The sequence below is a fragment of the Balaenoptera acutorostrata genome, chromosome 17 (assembly GCF_949987535.1).
Source record: "Balaenoptera acutorostrata chromosome 17, mBalAcu1.1, whole genome shotgun sequence".
Taxonomy (NCBI): domain Eukaryota; kingdom Metazoa; phylum Chordata; class Mammalia; order Artiodactyla; family Balaenopteridae; genus Balaenoptera; species Balaenoptera acutorostrata.
Genome location: NC_080080.1, coordinates 28,164,064 through 28,186,299, shown reverse-complemented (window position 1 = coordinate 28,186,299; position 22,236 = coordinate 28,164,064). Strand labels below are relative to the sequence as shown.

The window sequence follows — 22,236 nt, the reverse complement described above, 5'->3', positions numbered from 1 at the left end:
TGGGGAAGAATATGGGTAGTATGAGGAAATGGAATTAGGTCTTTTTGGCAGTTTGCATGTAAGGGAATAAGAGAAAGGAGTCAAAGGTGCTGCATTTTTTGAATCCTGTTAAATTGCTGTTTGGGGATGTTTTTGACAGAAGTATTTTAGTTACTTGAACAGTGAAATTCTTAATATTTTCTTCATTCAGTTTCTTTTAGAGTCACATTCTTTTCATCCTCTCAGTAGGCCAACTCCAGGCATAGGCATTCAGAAAATCATTCAACGCGTATGGCGATACGACCTGCACATGTACAAAATGCATGAGCATTGCTAAGGGAGCCTTTTGGAACTCTTCTTACTGAAAAGAGTCTACTTGCCCTTTACACCCTTCTAACCCTAGAAGTAGAAAGTGTTTTGCTTTCTTTAGAAGGGATTGGCAATAGTGGCTCGATAGAGCAGTTTAGGATCAGGTACTGCAAGAGTTAACTGCATTTTCCTTGCTTTCTGATTTTGTTTCACTTTTATTATTTTTGTTTTGCTTTGTTTTGAACTTTCATATTAAGGTATAGTACACAAGCAGTGTATACAGTAAAATAAACTGGTGTTGCCGCCACTCAAATTGAGTTATAGACCTTAGTTCCCTCATGCTTCTATACCATCCCCCCAATCAGAGGTGAACACCATCTTTTATCATGTAATTTTTAACCAGTCAGTGTAATATCTTACTAGTTGAGAAAATTATTACATGCTCTTTTCAAGACTTTAGGAGGTTATTGCTCATATCTAGTAATTGAAAACAAAGCAGTGCTCGCTCCTTTAATCCACATGAAATACTTTTTAAAATAGCATATTAGTACAGTGATGGTATATTTATCCAGGGAGATTTAAATATTTATGTTATATGTTAAATTTCATTGCTTATACCCATATAAGATAATTTTAAAATAAAAGCATCTCAGTTTTGCGTAGATGGAACATACAGCTATCCTTTTCATTTGGCTCCATGATCATTATTACTTAAGTTACATTTTATTCCCTTTTAAGTAAATATGTAGAGAACTGAAGTCCAAATATACTGTTTACTGTTTATTACTCTTTTTTTATTTTGGAAAAAAATATTAAATTATGTTTTCTTTTTTTGTTTTATGGAATCACTCTACTCCAAATATTGGTGTTAACCGACTGTAATGATTGCTTGGAAACTTTTTACTGATGGACTAGGAGTAGGATAAGTTTTAGTTGCGACTTTGTTATTAGTTTGTGCCTCACCTTGAACAGAAAAGTTAACTTCAGTGTATCTTAAGTTTGCTGGTTGAGAAAGCTAAGAAGTTGGATGATACATTGATATATTCAAATTATCCCAACATAAGAATCATGATTCTAAATGCTGACTCAGTAATTTTCCTCCTTTGACAGATGAAAGGCAAGGAAAAGCTAAAACATAAAAATTCCATTGATCATTCCTCTGTGTGTGTGTGTGTGTGTGTGTGTGTGTGTGTGTGTGTGTGTGTACGTGTACATACCTGTAATTTCTTGTGACTTGATTTAACATATGATCTACTCTACCTCTATACTGGAAAAATAACCATCTCTCATGAATTAACAAATTTTAGTTTCCTTTTACCTCTTGTGTATTTATTTTGAGTCTCTGAATGAGGAAACTTATGGTTACTTAATATATTTAACTCTAACTTATGCCAAAACTCATTTTAAGAAATATTTAAATTAGTGATTGTTAGGATAATATATGTAGTACATATATGGTATAGGTGACTAAAATGTGTAAAGAAATATTTGGAAATAATGACCATGTTTAAAAGGCTAGCAAAATAATACCTGTTTTGCCATTTTTGAGAATTTTTTTATCCTGTGGTTGCCACGGCTTTAACTAGTTCCCAGTTGCTTAGCATTTCTTTTATATAAATCATATCTTTTGATTTAATCATAGGGAGGCAGTATGAGTGTGATCTTTTAGGACTCAATCATTAGACGACCTGGGTTCAGATTCCACTTTTGTAACTTAACGGCTCTGTGTCTTCGGGCAGCTTACTTAACCACTCTGTGCCTTGGTTTCCCTATCTAAAATAGGAATAAAATAGTACTTACCTCCAGTCCTTCATAGGGTTGTTCTGAGCATTAAACGAGTTCTTACATGTAAAGCACTAAGAAAGCTTGTATTAGAGTAAGAGTTAGCTATTATGGTATGTTGAAATGCTGCTGTGAAATCAGAGTTCCATTCCTAGAGAAATTCTGTAATATGTTTCTTGTCACTAATTGACTTAGTTTCCTACTGAAAATTGGCTCTCCATAGTTACAGATAATCAATATAAAATAATGGTATAAATGACTTCTTTTAAGATTCTAATCAGAATCTGAAAACTCGTGACATAATACTTTTTTTTTAATGTCTTATTAGATCGTTTTTACTAGATTTTTGAGCTACAGTTGACACAAAATGAACTGCACATTTTTTAAATGTAAAATTTTATCAGTTTTGATTAATATATACACTCCTGTGAAACCATAACCACAATCAAAATAGTAAGTATATCCAGTACCTCCAAAAGTGTTTACTCATGCTCCTTTGTACTCCATCCCTCCCACCCCTTCCTGCCCCATCTCAAGGCACCACTGATCTATTTTCTGTCACTAGAGATTTGTTTGTATTTTCTAGAGTTGTTTTTTTTTTAATAAATGGGATCATATAGTATATATTCTTTATTTGTCTGGCTTCTTTCATTCAGCATAATTATTTTGAGATATATCCATGCTATTGCTTGCAATAGTAGTTCATTCTTTTTTATTGTTGAGTAGTGTTCTATTATATGTTTATACCACAATTTGTTTATCCATTCACCTGTTGATGTACATTTGGGTTGTTTCCAGTTTGGAGCTATTAAAAATAAAGCTGCTATTCAAAAATAACACGTTTTTGAATGGGTGTATGGTTTCATTTATCTTGGGTAAATTCCTAAGAGTAGAATGGTTGGGTCATATGCTACATGTTGGTTTAACTTTGTAAGAAACTGCCAACAGTTTTCCAAAATGGCTGTATCATTTTACCTTCCCACTACCAGTGTATGAGAGTTACGGTTGCTTCTCATCCTTGACAGTACTTGGTATTTTTAATTTGAGCCATTTAACGTGTGTGTAATGGTTTTTAAGTGTTTTTGTTTTTTTAACATCTTTATTGGAGTATAATTGTTTTACAATGTTGTGTTTCTGCTGTATAACAAAGTGAAAAAAAAATGGAATGCTTCACGAACTTGCGTGTCATCCTTGTGCAGGGACCATGCTGATCTTCTCTGTATCGTTCCAATTTTAGTATATGTGCTGCCAAAGCGAGCACTAAGTGTTGTTTTAATTTACATTTCTCTGATGATTAATGATGTTGACCATTATTTCAATGTACTTATTTACCATTGTATATCTTCTTTGATGAAGTGTCTATTCACACCTTTTGCCCATTTTTTAAAAATTAAGTTGTTTTCTTACTGAGTTTTGAGAGGTTCTTATGTATTCCAGATACAAGTTCTTTATCAGATATATGCTTTGCAAAGATTTTTTTCCAGTCTGTGGCATGTCTTTTTATTCCCTTAACAGTGTTTTTGAATTGTAGAAGTTTTAAATTTTGATGAAGCCCTGATTATCCATTTCTTTTTATGGATTGTGCTTTTGGTGTCGTATCTAAAAAAATCTTTGCCTAACCCAGGTCACAAAGATTTTGTCCAATTTTATTTTTCTAGAAGTTTTGTAGTTTTAGTTTTTGTTTTTGTTGTTTTTTTTGGTCTGTGTTGGGTCTTCATTGCTGCTTGTGGCTTTCTCTAAGTGCAGCAAGCGAGGGCTACTCTTCCTTGCGGTGCTCAAGCTTCTCATTGTGGTGGCTTCTCTTGTTGCAGAGCACAAGCTCTAGATGCGTGGGCTTCAGTAGTTGTGGCATACGGGCTCTGTAGTTGTGGCTTGTGGGCTCTAGAGCACAGTCTCAGTAGCTGTGGTGCATGGGCTTAAGTTGCTCTGCAGCATGTGGGACCCGGACCAGGGCTCGAACCTACGTCCCCTTCATTGGCAGGCAGATTCTTAACCACTGCGCCACCAGGGAAGTCCTAGTTTTAGGTTTTATATTTACGTCTGTGGTCCATTTTGAGTACTTTTTGTAAATGGTGTGAAATATGGATTGCAGTTTTTTGGGTTTTGATGGCTTTTTTTTGGCATATGGGTATCCAGTTTTTCCAGCACTATTAGTCAGAAAGACTGTCCCTTCTCCACTGAATGGCCTTCACATGTTCATAAATTTCAGTTGTTCACATTTTGTGGGTCTATTTCTGTACCTTCCATTCTGTTCCATTGATCTATTTATCAGTCTTGACTCCAGTACTACATCATTTTGATTACTGTAGCTTTATAATGAATCTTGAAGTCAGGTAGTATTAGCCCTTCTGCTTTGATTGTTTTCAACATTGTTTTGACCATTATAGGTTCTTTACGTTTCTATATGAATTTAAGAATAAGCTTATCAAATTTTAGAGAAGAAAGCTTGCTGAGATTTTCATTGGGATTTCACTGAATCTGTAGTTCAATTTAGGGGGAGATTTGATATCTTAACAGTATCAAGTCTTTGAGCCATGAAAGATCTTTAAGTTAATAAGGGTCTTTTAATTTCTCTCAGCAATATTTTATAGTTTCCAATACATAAGTCTTTCATTAGATTTGTCCCTAAGTACTTTATATTTTCTGTACTCTTATAATTTTTAAAAATTTTAGTTTGTGATCATTTGTTGCTAACATATAAAAATACAGTTGATTATTGATTCCATTGAATTTTCTACATAGACTATAGATACAGTTTTACTTCTTCCTTTCCAATCTGAATGCCTTTTATTTCCTTTTCTTCCTTGATTGCACTGGCCAGAACCTCTGCTACGGTTTTGAGCAGAAGTGACAAAAGCAGATGTGCTTATGTTGTACATAATCTTAGGTGGGAAGTGTCCAGTTTTTCACCATTAAGTCTCATGTTACTATGGGTTTTTCACAGATGTCCTTGGTCAGGTTGAGAAAGTTCCCTTCTATTTCTAGTTGGTTGTTTTTAAGGAGTTTTGTGTCTGTTCATAAGATACTTGGTCTCTAGTTTTCTTTTCTGATCATGTCTTTAGTTTAGATGAGTATCAGTGTAATGGTAGCCTCAAAGAGTGAGTTGATAAAAAATCCGTCTCCTTCAGTTTTCTGGCAGTGTGTGTAGAATTGGTATTACTTCTTAAGTATTTGATAGAATCCACTCATGAAGCCATCTGGGCTTGGGGGATTTTTAACTACAAATTCAGTTTCTTTAATAAATACAGAGATTTTCAGGTTATCTATTTTTTCTTGCTGTGCTTTCATAACTTGTTTCTTTCAAGGAACTTGTCCATTTCATCTTGTCAAATATAGGCATAAAGTTATAATACTTTCTCAATATCCTCTTCATATTTGCAGACTCTCTAGTAATGTCACCTCTCTTTTATGATATTGGCATAATTTGTTATTAGGGACATGTGTTTTGGGTTCTTAAGTACTTTTGATTAACTGACCCCTTTATCATTATGAAATGAACATTTTTATGCCTGCTAATATTATTTTCCCTAAAAATCTGCTCTCTGACATTGAAATAGTCAATTTAACTTTCTTTCGATTAGTGTTAGAATGGTATATTTTTCCCTCATTCTTTTGCTTTTAACCTATTTGTGTTTTTATACTTAAAGTACATCTTTTGTAGGCAGCATGTAATGATATAATTCCTTTTTTTATCCTATCTAACAATCTCTGGCTTTAAATTTGCATTTAATGAGATTATTGCTCCAGTTGGGTTTAATTCTGTCCTCTTGCTATTTGTTGTCCTGTCTAATATTTGTTCCCCTTTACCTTGTTTTCTGCTACTTTTTCTATTGAGTATTTTCTGTCTTCTCTGTTGGCTTATTAGCTATAACTGGACTTTACCCCTCAGAGAATATGATTTAATTGATTTACTCGGGGTGGGCCCAGTTATCGTTTCTTTAAGTATGTCTGAACCACTGGACTAGATGATCTCTATAGTTCACTTCCAGTTTATTAGCTATGTGCCCATAAGTTATTTGACCTCTCTTAATTTCCTCATCTACAAAATGGGTATGATAAAATGTATCTATCTAGAAGTTAAAAGTTTTAAATATTTTGAATAGTATTAATATGTTCATATGATTCAAATTTCAAAAGGTACAGAAGACTCAGTATATACTGTTTTATACTTTTTTGATTTTTTCATTTTTTAATAGAAAACAAATTATAAATAAATTGTAAATAGATAATTTAAGTACAATTTAAAAAACCATTCTGAGAATAGTTTGAAAAAGTTTTTTTTCCTCCCAACTATTCAAAACTTTCTTGTCAATATGATTTACATTTTAATTTTTAAATTTACTGTGTTATATTTGTACTTTCTAAAGGAAAGCAAAAAATATGTCTAATTTTTACAGTTCATAGTAGGACTTTTCAGGTTGACTTCAGAACACTAGTATAGCTTATGAAATCACCTTAATGCATTTATTTTTGTGCTTTTTTCCACAGGTTTTGATTCCCACCATGGCTATCACACAGTTTCGGTTATTTAAAGTTTGTACCTGCCTAGCAACAGTATTCTCATTCCTAAAGAGATTAATATGCAGGTAAAGAAATTTTATGTTCAAATTGACCTGGTTATCTTCTTGCTGATTTTAGATACAGTCATAACTACAAAAAGGCAGGACATATTATATTTAAGCTAAATATCTTGATTACAATATTCATTTATTAATCTCTAGTATTTTTTATATTTTTTTCAGATTTTTATATATTTTTTCAGATCTAGAAAGTAGAGGTTCAGTTCTTTTCTTTCAAATTCTTACATCTTCCATTAAAATAATATTCTTAGTACTATAGAATTTCAGAGATAAACTAACTTTCATTGTTGTAATCATCAGAAAGTTTTTATGTACATAATTGTTTTATTATCAGGATGTTTTAAGATGGTTAGGTGGAATTAGGCATAGGTATTTCTTTTTTTTTTCTTTTTTGTTTTTTTCTTTTTATTTATTTTTGACTGCATTGGGTCTTTGTTGCTGTGTGCGGGCTTTCTCCAGTTGTGGCGAGCGGGGACCACCCTTCTTTGTGGTGTGCGGGCCTCTCATTGCGGTGGCCTCTCCCGTTGCAGAGCAAGGGCTCTAGGCGTGCGGGCTTCAGTAGTTATGGCTTGCAGGCTCTAGAGTGTAGGCTCAGTAGTTGTGGCACATGGGCTTGGTTGCTCTGCGGCATGTGGGATCCTCCGGAACCAGGGCTCACACCCCTGTCCCCTGCATTGGCAGGCAGATTCTTAATCACTGTGCCACCAGGGAAGCCCCCATAGGTATTTCTTTACATACTACATTATGAGTGTTATTTTTATGTTAAAAAAAAAAAAAAAACTTTAACAGAGAAACCCCAAACAGAATAGATTTTTTTTTTTTGTCTCTTAAATAATATTCCAGAATGTACAGGTAGTCCAGGGTAGATAAGTCCTTCTGCTTCAGTAAGTCATTCAGAGACTCAGATTCCTTCTATTTTATCATACTACCAGACCCTAGAGCTGTAGTTCCTAAACCGTATGCCAAGGTACTTCAGGGCTTGCATTACACTCACGGGGTACTGTAGGATACTTTAAATTTTCCAACAAAATACAATAAATGTGATAGTGTCTATTAAATGCTAAACAAACTGTTGGCTCAGGGTAGTTCACATTTGCAACATTAGATCCTGCAGTATGTTTTGATGATGTTCTTGAATATTTGAGATAAGTTTTTGTTTACTTGTATTTTGGGTGACCTATCTTTGCAAAGCTAGGTTGTAATTAAAAGCAAGTACTAAACCAAAATTAATATGGAACAGAAAATAAGGGTGAGTCCAAGGCTTGAGAAGCTGTGCAGTATCCAACAGGCACACACATTCCATTAATAAGTAATTGTGGTTATTAAAGAGTGAAATCAACATATTATTTTTTCTTTAAATTCATATGTATTTTTTTCTAATGGCTACTAAGCAGATAGGACATACATAAGTATTGAATTGTTCGGGCCCAACTACTTAATCAGTGGAATTGTTAGGTATTTCTTTTGGCCTAGGAGTACTGTGAAAAAAGTACCCACACAGTAAGAGTAGGATAGAATAAAAGAGGAAATGGAGGGCAATCAGCTCTTTTTTTTAGTGGATATGATTTAGAAGTTACACACAAGTCTGTTCACAGCCTATTATCCAGAGCTTAGCCACCTAGCTGCAAGGGAGGCTAGGAAATGTAATCTCAAGCTAAATGGCCATTTTATGACTACTAAAACTCTGAAGATTAAGTGGCATTGAATTTATTGTTAGAAGTAGCATAGCCAGAAAAAAACTAGGTTAAAGCAGGATGAGTATGGGTATTAATGCCAGGAGGCTGGAGGTTAAAAAGAAGTAGTTGTGTTAACAGTGGTGATAAATTATAGGTGTTTTTCTCTTTGCATCTGTTATTTTCTAAAACTTTTGTTGAATATAGATTACTTTTAGTATAAGATACTGCATTTGATTTAAAAATATTAAGGACATTTCTGTTGTCACTATGAACTTCTTTTGTCAACATAAATATGTTTAGGATTGATTGTATGTTCAGTTTTAAAGAAAACTGACCCTTTGTTAGAATAAGCTTTTCTTGTCAGAAAGAACCTAGATCATGTGGTCTAAAATACCAGGTTTACATCATAAATTTAGTAGTAGACTGTATTTTTTATTCATCCTTTAAACAAAGTACAATTTCTAAACTTAGCTGACTTTACCAACTAGTTCTAAGCCAATGCTTCATAGATTATTTGAAATGAAGCAAGTGACTAACCATTTATAATAGCTACCATTTTTTAATGTCTTATTAAAAAGCAGGCACAGTCTAGTGTCTAGCTACTTTAAATGTCAGTTAAATCCTCACAACAACCTTGCAAAGGTAGGTTTGAATACCTGCCTTTTACAGATGAGGATACTCAGGCTGAGAGATAGGTAATTCTAACTAGATTCATAATTAATAGAAGTGACATTGAAAACCATGGTTTACACAGATTCCATAGCCCATGCTCTTAACAACTCTGTGACAATACTTACCTACTTTAATATAGTACTTTTCCCACTAATCCTTAAAACTTGTTGGGTACAGTTTATAGTTCAACCCAGTGATTTTCAAACTTCTTAATAGTTTAATAGTAATCTTAATGAGAAACCAAGTATGTAAAACAAAAGCCAGGCCACCCTGGTTAAAACAGCATAGGTATCCGAGAGCTTCACTTACAGAATTCACAGTACTTTTAGGAGCATGGTTTGAAATCAGTTTGTGTTTTTGTTTTTGGCTTTATAGTCCTCCTGAGTTTGACTATAATTCTGAATCCTAAGCCAAAAAGCCATTGTGTTATCCTGTCCAGTATTTTCAAAATATTTAAAAGATATTTGATATATGCCTTTTCTTTTCATATCTTAACAAACAATTGTTAATTATTAAAATAAATAATTCAAAAATTGAAAAAGACCTTCTCTTATAAGCCTTAAGTTACTGTCCGTAGTGCTTTTTACCCATGCTTGTTTTGGTAGTTTCTTGAAATAAACTATTTCATTTTTGTTTTAGATCTGGCAGAGGACGGAAATTAAGTGGAGACCAAATAACTTTGCCAACTACAGTTGATTATTCATCAGTTCCTAAGCAGGTAATTTTTTTTTTTGAATGTTGAATAAGTGTTCCAGAACCATATTTTTCAAACTGGATTGCCAACCATTAGTATGTCATGAAATTAATTTGGTAGTCAGGGTCAGGATTTTTATTGTTGTTATTAAATTTTTTTATTCTAAAATTTTTATTTTGTTCTTTATTTTCTGTTTCTTTGCTGAGGTTTTCTTTTTTATTGGTCTTAAGAGTGTTTGCTATTGCTTATTAGAGCATTTTTATAATAACTATTTTAAAGTCTTAGATAATTCCAACATTTATATCATCTTGGGGTTTGTGTCTGTTGATTGACTTTTTCCATTCAAGTTGAGATTTCTTCATTGTTCATTTGCAGGTTACTTCATGGATATGTTGAATATTATGTTTGGGACTCTATCTTATTTAAATACTCTAAAGAATGTTATTATTTATTATTTTATCAGGCAATAAACCTGGTTAAGGTTAGATTGCAAGTTCCAAGTCTCCTTCTGTGGGCTGTAATTTTAATGTCAGTTCAATTTTTAAAGCAAAAAAATTTTCTTTTGTTTTGTTGTTTGTTTTTTTTAATGGGTAGAACAGAATGTCTAACTCATAGAATATTTCTTTTAAACTTTTCATCTAGTTTTGGTATGTGGTATAAAATTTGTATTTTCCCATTGTTCAAAAAAGTTTGGATAACCAATGTTTTAGAAAGCTCATTTTTCTAATAAATGATGAATTTTGTGGCTGACAATGTTGATCATTTAAATTTAGACAGATGTTGAAGAGTGGACTTCCTGGGATGAAGATGCACCCACAAGTGTAAAGATTGAAGGAGGGAATGGGAATGTGGCAACACAGCAAAATGCTTTAGAACAACTGGAACCTGACTATTTTAAGGACATGACACCAACTATAAGGAAAACCCAGAAAGTATGTTAAAGATTTGTGCTTTTTGAGATTAAACTATTAAACCGCTCTTCAGATTCCTATAATTAAAATTAGTATAATTAGTATTTGTTAGAAAGCCTATTTCTAATTAGCAATTATGTTTTCTGTCATGTTAAAGAAGCTTATATATTCAAGTGACCTGGACATAGATCTAGTAAATTGTACCCCCAAGTCTTTTAAAATTGTGTCTAAGCATTTATAGAAATCCTACTGTATGTCAGATTCTAGACTCCAGTCTCTGCTATGGAGGCTAAGCTGGATAAGATACAGTTCTAACCTTAAAAGATTAGTTCACAGTTTAGTGATGTCTACAAACTGTTAAGTAGTTTCCATTGTTTATAACCATTATCAAACTGATGCAAGGCTCTGAGAACTTAGTGTAATTGTTGTGGGTTTGTGTAGTCATCCACACTTTATTTTATCCCTTTTGAGTTATATAATTATACATGGACAATCACTTAAAGATGCAGGAAATTATTAGAAAAAGAGCAATGGCTGAGTATTTTCCTTTCTTTTTATCAAAATAGTACACGTACATTTGAAAGTTGTTTTTAAATTTATTTATTTATTTATTTATTTTTGGCTGTGTTGGGTCTTCGTTGCTGCGTGCGGGCTTTCTCTAGTTGCGGTGAGCCGGAACTGCTCTTCATTGCAGTGCACGGGCTTCTCATTGCGGTGGCTTCTCTTGTTGCATAGCACGGGCTCTAGGCACGCGGGCTTCACTAGTTGTGGCACATGGGCTCAGTAGTTGTGGCACACGGGCTTAGTTGCTCTGTGGCATGTGGGATCTTCCTGAACCAGGGCTCGAACCCATGTCCCCTGCATTGGCAGGCGGATTCCTAAGCACTGTGCCACCAGGGAAGTCCCTGAAATTTGTTTTTAAATCAAAGAATATAGAACAGCTTATAATGAAAAGCAATAGACTTCTGCCCCATCATTCTTCATACCAGTTCTACTTCCTAAAAGCAGCCACCCATAACTTTTTCTGTTTGGGCTTCTAGCATTTTTCATCATATCTGTATATAGTATTCTTATATTGCTATGTCTTGATTTACCAGTCACAGATATTGTCCACTGACTTCATACTATGGTAAACGGGGGTTTATTTTATACCACCTTACCACTCTTACCCCCTTTTCTTTCTTTTTTTTTTTTTTCACACACACACTGTATTTTATTTTTACAAGAGATAAATAGACTGACATCAAGCATTGTACATGGATGACCACAACAAAAGCAACAATGATTGCAATTACCAAACATGAAACACACTCATACTATGTCATAATATTGACATTCAGTCCAGTAATCCTCCACTGTAACAGCTCCTTTACTTTGCAGTGAAAATTGATTTGTATATTCTTTGCCTCTGAGTCCTTGTGATACCCCCTTTTCAAATACTGTAATGTTTTTATTCCAGTCTACCTCATCAGTCATCCTGTTGTTTTCAAAAGAAAAAAATACTTAAAGTTCCATTGTTCAATCAAGCATAGAAAATATTTTTTATAAATATACTTATAAAATGAGGACATTATTTATTCCACAATTCTCTAATAGGGTTTTTCACCCTCTTCTACCTTCCAGCCAGTTTCATCTGTATATTTATTTTTAGATTTTCAAGGCTGATAACATTTACATACTGTAATCATAGTTGTTTTTGTTGAGTTGTCCAAATGCATTAAGTTGTATATTTTTCAAGGAGTTTTAAGTGAATTTCTTAGTAGATGAGTACCTTTTATTTTGAAAGTCTATTTTGCTGCTCTTAATAGGAACTCAGTATATTACAATAGTACCTTAATAAATTAGTTAGAATGAAAATGCTTTTAAGCTACAAAACGAATCCTACTGGCCTGAAAGAGCTAATGTATTCACAGATACCCACATGCTTAGAGAACTGGTTATACTTCTGGTAGGATATGATACATATTCTTGTTTAATACAGTGCCTAAAAATGCCTAATTATATTTTGGGGGGTCCAGGGAAAGTAGGGAAAGAGGAAAGAGGAAGAGGAAAATTTATTGTTTTAGAAAAAAGTGAAATATAATTTTTCTTAGTATGCAACTGATTTGTGTGACAATTGCCTAAGTATTTTGGTGCTCTTTATAGACTTAAAAAAATTTTTTTTTTACATTGTAAATTATAAAAGAAGAAAGGTAGAACATATTTTAAATAATTATAAAATGCTTTGGTCAGTTAATTTGTCTGTGTTTATATAGTGATGTGTAAAATGTTCCTGTAATTCTCTTTTGATTAATCTTTCAGATCATTATTAAGAAGAGAGAACCATTAAATTTTGGCATCCCAGATGGTAGCACAGGTTTCTCTAGTAGACTAGCAGCTACACAAGATATGCCTTTTATTCATCAATCTGTAAGTATGTTAATGGTATCTAGGCAAGAGATTATTTTTCATTTCTATTTTATTAAAAGAAGAAAAAAATTAAAATTAATTGAACATAGTATCTGTATGACTTTGAAACAGGTTTAGCAGATCAAGAGAGGTTACCAATCCTATTCTTTTATGAGATTATAAATTACATCAGATATTAAGATCAGGGTCCATTGTACACATAAAAGATAGAGACAAAAATGTTATTTAAAAATATGACCTTTACATTTTTAAGTCTTTTGTCATTTACAGACAGTTCTGGTGTACTCTGATGCTTTTGCAAAAATGTTCCTGTATAAGGGTTTCATCTTCAAGGAATTCATGGAAAAGACTCTTGACAAGTACAGGTTTCTGGTAACTGACTATACTGCTGAACTGAATGAATAAGCATTTTCAGAACTCTAATGGAAAACTGATGAATTCATTAAAGTGCTAACAAAAGATCAAGATAAAAAAAAATTAATTACATGGGAGTGAAAGAACTGATGAGGATGATTATAATTTTTGTGACTTTCTGTTTGAATAAAAAAAAAAAAATCCCACAAGGACTCAGAGGCAAAAAATATACAAATCAATTTTCACTGCAAAGTAAAGGAGCTGTTAACAGTGGAGGATTACTGAACTGAATGTCAATATTATGACATAGTATGAGTGTGTTTCTTGTTTGGTAATTGCAATCATTGTTGCTTTTGTTGTGGTCATCCATTTACAATGCTTGGTGTCAGTTTATCTCTTGTAAAAAATAAAAGTGTGTGTGTGTGAAAAAAAAATATATATGACCTTTAAAGAGATTACCACTAAAATTTAACCTTAATAGCAGGTTATTTTTAAGAAAGTTATGAATTGTTTCCCTAGTAGAGTATATTTACATTTAAAGTGTGGTTTAACTTAAAATAGATTTGACTTAAATACAACACTTCTAAGGACAAAAGTAGTGAGGAAAGTATATAACTGTAATTTTCAACCTTGGAGGCTATCAGAATCAGCTTTGAACTTTTCCTTTCTTTTTCTTTTTTTTTTGGTTGATATAGAGATGTCACATTTAATTTATTTGAAACAAATTTAAGGGAAAAATCATTGTGGAAACTCTCCTATAAATGACTGAAATTCTTATATCAAACTAAGTCATTTTTTTATCTAGTGTTGATATAACTCTTTTCTCAGTAGAAGTGCTCTATTTTTTAAATTAGCTCCGTAAATCTCTACATTCTTTCCAACTGATTAAGACAAGTTCACATTTGAAATATGGGGAGTCTGAAATGGAAGTCGAAGGTACTCAACAGTATATAAAGTACTTTCTAGACTAAAAGCTTTCCTTAGAACTGCGATATAAAAGGCAGTGACTAAATACATAAAATGATAGCCAGATTACCAATAAGTGTACATCTCAAACACAAATCATTACTTTGCATTTATGGAAGAAAAATATTAAATTCTTGCATCCTGCTTAATGTTCAACCTGCTTATATAAGTAGATGTTGGCTTTTTGGTTTTTTTTTTATTCAAACAGAAAGTCACAAAAATTAAAATCATCCTCATCAGTTCACTCAGTCCCATGTAATTAATTTTTTTTCATCTTGATCTTTTGTTAGCACTTTTATGAATTCATCAGTTTTCCATTAGAGTTCTGAAAATGCTTATTCATTCAGTTCAGCAGTATAGTCAGTTGCCAGAAACCTGTACTTGTCAGTCTCTTCCATGAATTCCTTGCAGATGAAACCCTTATATAGGAACATTTTTGCAAAAGCATCAGAGTACACCCAGAACTGTCTGTAAATGACAAAAGACTTAAAAATGACCATGGTTAAAGATTTGATGAAAGTTCATGATAATGCAATTCACAAGGAAATTTAGTTATTTCTGAGATATACATTTTAAAGTAGTAACTAGAATTATGACTTACAACATTATACCAGAACATATAAGATTTTTAGGAATTTCATGTAATGTCTGAAACATTTATATTAACATATTTCCATACAAATAACCCAATAGTATTAGTTTTTGTTTTTTTGTTTTTTATAAATTTATTTATTTATTTATTTATGGCTGTGTTGGGTCTTTGTTGCTGTGCGCAGGCTTTCTCTGGTTGTGGTGAGCGGGGGCTACTCTTTGTTGCAGTGCGCAGGCTTCTCATCGCGGTGGCTTCTCTTGTTGCGGAGCACAGGCTCTAGGCGCACGCGCTTCAGTAGTTGTGACACATGGGCTCAGTAGTTGTGGCGCATGGGCTTAGTTGCTCCACACCATGTGGGATCTTCCCGGACCAGGGCACGAACCCGTGTCCCCTGCATTGGCAGGCAGATTCTTAACCACTGTGCCACCAGGGAAGCCCATTTTTTTTTTTTAATTTTTTAATTTAATTTCATTTATTTTTTTATACAGCAGGTTCTTATTAGTCAACAATTTTATACACATCAGTGTGTACATGTCAATCACAATCACCCAATTCAGCACACCACCATCCCCACCCCCCCGCAGCTTTCCCCCCTTGGTGTCTGTACGTTTGTTCTCTACATCTGTGTCTCAACTTCTGCCCTGCAAACCGGTTCATCTGTACCGTTTTTCTAGGTTCCACATACATGCATTAATATACGATATTTGTTTTTCTCTTTCTGACTTACTTCACTCTGTGTGACAGTCTCTAGATCCATCCACGTCTCAACAAATGACAATTTCGTTCCTTTTTATGGCTGAGTAATATTCCATTGTATATATGTACCACTACTTCTTTATCCATTCGTCTGTCGATGGGCATTTAGGTTGCTTCCATGACCTGGCTATTGTAAATAGTACTGCAATGAACATTAGGGTGCATGTGTCTTTTTGAATTATGGTTTTCTCTGGGTATATGCCCAGGAGTGGGATTGCTGGATCATATGGTAATTCTATTTTTTGTTTTTCAAGGAACCTCCATAATGTTCTCCATAGTGGCTGTATCAATTTACATTCCCACCAATAGTGCAGGAGGGTTCCCTTTTCTCCACACCCTCTCCAGCATTTGTTGTTTGTAGATTTTTTTTTTTTCTTTTTTTTGTATCTCCAAAAAAATTTTTTTTTTATTTTTTTTATTTTTACAAGAGATAAATAGACTGACACCAAGCATTGTACATGGATGACCACAACAAAAGCAACAATGATTGCAATTACTAAACATGAAACACACTCATACTATGTCATAATATTGACATTCAGTCCAGTAATCCTCCACTGACACAGCTCCTTTACTTTGCAGTGAAAATTGATTTGTATATTCTTTGCCTCTGAGTCCTTGTGGGATTTTTTTTTTTAAATTCAGACAGAAAGTCACAAAAATTATACTCATCCTCATCAGTTCACTCAGTCCCATGTAATTAATTTTTTTTTTCATCTTGATCTTTTGTTAGCACTTTTATGAGTTCATCAGTTTTTCATTAGAGTTCTGAAAATGCTTATTCATTCAGTTCAGCAGTACAGTCAGTTACCAGAAACCTGTACTTGTCAGAGTCTTTTCCATGAATTTCTTGAAGATGAAACCCTTTTTTTTTTTTTTTTTTTTAAAGGATTTTTCTTATTTATTTATTTATTTATTTTTGGCTGTGTTGGGTCTTCGGTTCGTGCGAGGGCTTTCTCCAGTTGCGGCAAGCGGGGGCCACTCTTCATCGCGGTGCGGGGACCGCTCTTCATCGCGGTGCGCGGGCCTTTCTCTATCGCGGCCCCTCCCGTCGCGGGGCACAGGCTCCAGACGCGCAGGCTCAGCAATTGTGGCTCATGGGCCCAGCTGCTCCGTGGCATGTGGGATCTTCCCAGACCAGGGCTCGAACCCGTGTCCCCTGCATTAGCAGGCAGATTCTCAACCACTGCGCCACCAGGGAAGCCCGAAACCCTTTTATAGGAACATATTTGCAAAATCATCAGAGTACACCCAGAACTGTCTGTACATGACAAAAGACTTAAAAATGACCATGGTTAAAGAGTTGATGAAAGTTCATAATAATGCAGTTGACAAGAAAATTAGTTATTTATGAGATATACATTTTAAAGTAATAACTAGGATTATTACTTATAACATTATACCAGAACATATAAGATTTTTAGAAGTTTCCTGTAATGTCTGAAACATTTATATTAACATATTTCCATACATATTTCCATACAAATACAAATATAAGATTTTTAGAAATTTCATGTAATGTCTGAAACATTTATATTAACATATTTCCATACATATTTCCATACAAATACAAATATAAGATTTTTAGAAATTTCATGTAATGTCTGAAACATTTATATTAACATATTTCCATACAAATAACCCAATGAAAGTTTAGTATTAGTTGTTTTGTTTGTTTTTTTATACTGCAGGTTCTTATTAGGCATCAGTTTTATACACATCAGTGTATACATGTCAATCCCAATCGCCCAATTCAGCACACCACCATCCCCACCTCACCGCAGTTTCCCCCCCTTGGTGTCCATATGTCCATTCTCTACATCTGTGTCTCAACTTCTGCCCTGCAAACTGGCTCATCTGTACCATTTTTCTAGGTTCCACATACATGCATTAATATACGATATTTGTTTTTCTCTTTCTGACTTACTTCACTCTGTATGACAGTCTCTAGATCCATCCACGTCCCCACAAATGACTCAATTTCGTTCCTTTTTATGGCTGAGTAATATTCCATTGTATATATGTACCACAACTTCTTTATCCATTCGTCTGTTGATGGGCATTTAGGTTGCTTCCATGACCTGGCTATTGTAAATAGTGCTGCAATGAACATTCGGGTGCATGTGTCTTTTTGAATTACAGTTTTCTCTGGGTATATGCCCAGTAGTGGGATTGCTGGGTCATATGGTAATTCTATTTTTAGTTTTTTAAGGAACCTCCATGTTGTTCTCCATAGTGGCTGTATCAATTTACATTCCCACCAACAGTGCAAGAGGGTTCCCTTTTCTCCACACCCTCTCCAGCATTTGTTGTTTGTAGATTTTCTGATGATGCCCATTCTAACAGGAGTGAGGTGATACCTCATTGTAGTTTTGATTTGCATTTCTCTAATAATTAGTGATGTTGAGCATCTTTTCATGTGCTTCGTGGCCGTCTGTATGTCTTCTTTGGAGAAATGTCTATTTAGGTCTTCTGCCCATTTTTGGATTGGGGTGTTTGTTTCTTTGATATTGAGCTGAATGAGCTGTTTATATATTTTGGAGATTAATCCTTTGTCCGTTGATTCATTTGCAAATATTTTCTCCCATTCTGAGGGTTGTCTTTTGGTCTTGTTTATGGTTTCCTTTGCTGTGCAAAAGCTTTGAAGTTTCATTAGGTCCCACTTGTTTATTTTTGTTTTTATTTCCATTACTCTAGGAGGTGGATCGAAAAAGATCTTGCTGTGATTTATGTCATAGAGTGTTCTGCCTATGTTTTCCTCTAAGAGTTTTATAGTGTCCAGTCTTATATTTAGGTCTCTAATCCATTTTGAGTTTATTTTTGTGTATGGTGTTAGGGAGTATTCTAATTTCATTCTTTTACATGTAGCTGTCCAGTTTTCCCAGCACCACTTATTGAAGAGACTGTCTTTTCTCCATTGTATATCTTTGCCTCCTTTGTCATAGATTAGTTGACCATAGGTGCGTGGGTTAATCTCTGGGCTTTCTATCTTGTTGCATTGATCTATGTTTCTGTTTTTGTGCCAGTACCATATTGTCTTGATTACTGTAGCTTTGTAGTATAGTCTGAAGTCAGGGAGTCTGATTCCTCCAGCTCCATTTTTTTGCCTCAAGACTGCTCTGGCTATTCGGGGTCTTTTGTGTCTCCATACAAATTTTAAGATGATTTGTTCTAGCTCCGTAAAAAATGCCATTGGTAATTTGATAGGGATTGCATTGAATCTGTAGATTGCTTTGGGTAGTATACTCATTTTCACAATGTTGATTCTTCCAATCCAAGAACATGGTATATCTCTCCATCTGTTGGTATCATCTTTAATTTCTTTCATCAGTGTCTTATAGTTTTCTGCATACAGGTCTTTTGTCTGCCTAGGTAGGTTTATTCCTAGGTATTTTATTCTTTTTGTTGCAATGGTAAATGGGAGTGTTTCCATAATTTCTCTTTCAGAGTTTTCATCATTAGTGTATAGGAATGCAAGAGATTTCTGTGCATTAATTTTGTAACCTGCAACTTTACCATATTCATTAATTAGCTCTAGCAGTTTTCTGGTGGCAGTTTTAGGATTCTCTATGTATAGTATCATGTCATCCGCAAACAGTGACAGTTTTACTTCTTCTTTTCCAATTTGTATTCCTTTTATTTCTTTTTCTTCTCTGATTGCCGTGGCTAGGACTTCCAAAACTATGTTGAATAATAGTGGTGAGAGTGGACATCCTTGTCTTGTTCCTGATCTTAGAGGAAATGCTTTCAGTTTTTCACCATTGAGAATGATGTTTGCTGTGGGTTTGTCATATATGGCCTTTATTATGTTGAGGTAGGTTCCCTCTATGCCCACTTTCTGGAGAGTTTTTATCAGAAATGAGTGTTGAATTTTGTCAAAAGCTTTTTCTGCATCTATTGAGATGATCATATGGTTTTTCTTCTTCAATTTGTTAATATGGTGTATCACATTGATTGATTTGCGTATATTGAAGAATCCTTGCATCCCTGGGATAAATCCCACTTGATCGTGGTGTATGATCCTTTTAATGTGTTGTTGGATTCTGTTTGCTAGTATTTTTTTTTTTTTTTCTGTTTGCTAGTATTTTGTTGAGGATTTTTGCATCTATATTCATCAGTGATATTGGTCTGTAATTTTCTTTTTTTGTAGTGTCTTTGTCTGGTTTTGGTATCAGGGTGATGGTGGCCTCATAGAATGAGTTTGGGAGTGTTCCTTCCTCTGCAATTTTTTGGAAGAGTTTGAGAAGGATGGGTGTTAGCTCTTCTCTAAATGTTTGATAGAATTCACCTGTGAAGCCATCTGGTCCTGGACTTTTGTTTGTTGGAAGATTTTTAATCACAGTTTCAATTTCATTACTTGTGATTGGTCTGTTCATATTTTCTGTTTCTTCCTGATTCAGTCTTGGAAGGTTATACCTTTCTAAGAATTTGTCCATTTCTTCCAGGTTGTCCATTTTATTGGCATAAAGTTGCTTGTAGTAGTCTCTTAGGATGCTTTGTATTTCTGCGGTGTCTGTTGTAACGTCTCCTTTTTCATTTCTGATTTTATTGATTTGAGTCCTCTCCCTCTTTTTCTTGATGAGTCTGGCTAATGGCTTATCAATTTTGTTTATCTTCTCAAAGAACCAACTTTTAGTTTTATTGATCTTTGCTATTGTTTTCTTTGTTTCTATTTCATTTATTTCTGCTCTGATCTTTATGATTTCTTTCCTTCTGCTAACTTTGGGTTTTGTTTGTTCTTCTTTCTCTAGTTTCTTTAGGTGTAAGGTTAGATTGTTTATTTGAGATTTTTCTTGTTTCTTGAGGTAGGCTTGTATAGCTATAAACTTCCCTCTTAGAACCGCTTTTGCTGCATCCCATAGGTTTTGGGTCGTCGTGTTTTCCTTGTCATTTGTCTCTAGGTATTTTTTTATTTCCTGTTTTATTTCTTCAGTGATCTCTTGGTTATTTAGTAACGTATTGTTTAGCCTCCATGTGTTTGTCTTTTTTACGTTTTTTTCCCTGTAATTCATTTCTAATCTCATAGCGTTGTGGTCAGAAAAGATGCTTGATATGATTTCAATTTTCTTAAATTTACTGAGGCTTGATTTGTGACCCAAGATGTGATCTATCCTGGAGAATGTTCCGTGCGCACTTGAGAAGAACGTGTAATCTGCCGTTTTTGGATGGAATGTCCTATATATATCAATTAAATCTATCTGGTCTATTGTGTCATTTAAAGCTTCTGTTTCCTTATTTATTTTCATTTTGGATGATCTGTCCATTGGTGTAAGTGAGGTGTTAAAGTCCCCCACTATTATTGTGTTACTGTCGATTTCCTCTTTTATAGCTGTTAGCAGTTGCCTTATGTATTGAGGTGCTCCTATGTTGGGTGCATATATATTTATAATTGTTATATCTTCTTCTTGGATTGATCCCTGGATCATTATGTAGTGTCCTTCCTTGTCTCTTGTAACATTCTTTATTTTAAAGTCTATTTTATCTGATATGAGTATAGCTACTCCAGCTTTCTTTTGATTTCCATTTGCATGGAATATCTTTTTCCATCCCCTCACTTTCAGTCTGTATGTGTCCCTAGGTCTGAAGTGGGTCTCTTGTAGACAGCATATATATGGGTCTTGTTTTTGTATCCATTCAGCCAGTCTATGTCTTTTGGTTGGGGCATTTAATCCATTCACGTTTAAGGTAATTATCGATATGTATGTTCCTATGACCATTTTCTTAATTGTTTTGGGTTTGTTTTTGTAGGTCCTTTTCTTCTCTTGTGTTTCCCACTTAGAGAAGTTCCTTTAGCATTTGTTGTAGAGCTGGTTTGGTGGTGCTGAATTCTCTTAGCTTTTGCTTGTCTGTAAAGCTTTTGATTTCTCCATCAAATCTAAATGAGATCCTTGCTGGGTAGAGTAATCTTGGTTGTAGGTTCTTCCCTTTCATCACTGTAAGTATATCACGCCACTCCCTTCTGGCTTGCAGAGTTTCTGCTGAGAAATCAGCTGTTAACCTTATGGGAGTTCCCTTGTATGTTATTTGTCGTTTTTCCCTTGCTGCTTTCAGTAATTTTTCTTTGTCTTTAATTTTTGCCACTTTGATTACTATGTGTCTCGGCGTGTTTCTCCTTGGGTTTATTCTGTATGGGACTCTCTGCGCTTCCTGGACTTGGGTGGCTATTTCCTTTCCCATGTTAGGGAAGTTTTCGTCTATAATCTCTTCAAATATTTTCTCTGGTCCTTTCTCTCTCTCTTCTCCTTCTGGGACCCCTATAATGCGAATGTTGTTGCGTTTAATGTTGTCCCAGAGGTCTCTTAGGCTGTCTTCATTTCTTTTCATTCTTTTTTCTTTAGTCTGTTCCGCAGCAGTGAATTCCACCATTCTGTCTTCCAGGTCACTTATCCGTTCTTCTGCCTCAGTTACTCTGCTATTGATTCCTTCTAGTGTAGTTTTCATTCCAGTTATTGTATTGGTCATCTCTGTTTGTTTGTTCTTTAATTCTTCTAGGTCTTTGTTAATCATTTCTTGCATCTTCTCAATCTTTGCCTCCATTCTTATTCCGAGGTCCTGG

The 22,236-nt window shown here is 34.3% G+C and overlaps 1 protein-coding gene and 1 non-coding gene across 6 annotated transcripts in view; one reads left to right on the top strand and one right to left on the bottom strand.

Annotated features, from left to right (window-relative positions):
* EBAG9 (estrogen receptor binding site associated antigen 9) overlaps nucleotides 1–22,236 on the top strand; it is a 39,228-nt gene that overhangs the window by 3,361 nt on the left and 13,631 nt on the right. For 4 of the 5 annotated variants that reach the window (XM_057532322.1, XM_057532320.1, XM_057532321.1 and 1 more), the window contains 4 exons: nucleotides 6,559–6,656; nucleotides 9,638–9,716; nucleotides 10,466–10,624; nucleotides 12,905–13,012. In XM_057532322.1, the coding sequence (XP_057388305.1) occupies nucleotides 6,574–6,656; nucleotides 9,638–9,716; nucleotides 10,466–10,624; nucleotides 12,905–13,012 (429 nt within the window). In that variant the 5' untranslated portion in view covers nucleotides 6,559–6,573. The remainder of the gene's footprint in view (nucleotides 1–6,558; nucleotides 6,657–9,637; nucleotides 9,717–10,465; nucleotides 10,625–12,904; nucleotides 13,013–22,236) is intronic. The other variant, XM_007188784.2, reaches the window with a different exon arrangement.
* On the bottom strand, nucleotides 3,225–3,331 carry LOC114238688 (U6 spliceosomal RNA). Its single transcript, XR_003624002.1, has one exon. It is a non-coding gene; the product is annotated as a U6 spliceosomal RNA (small nuclear RNA).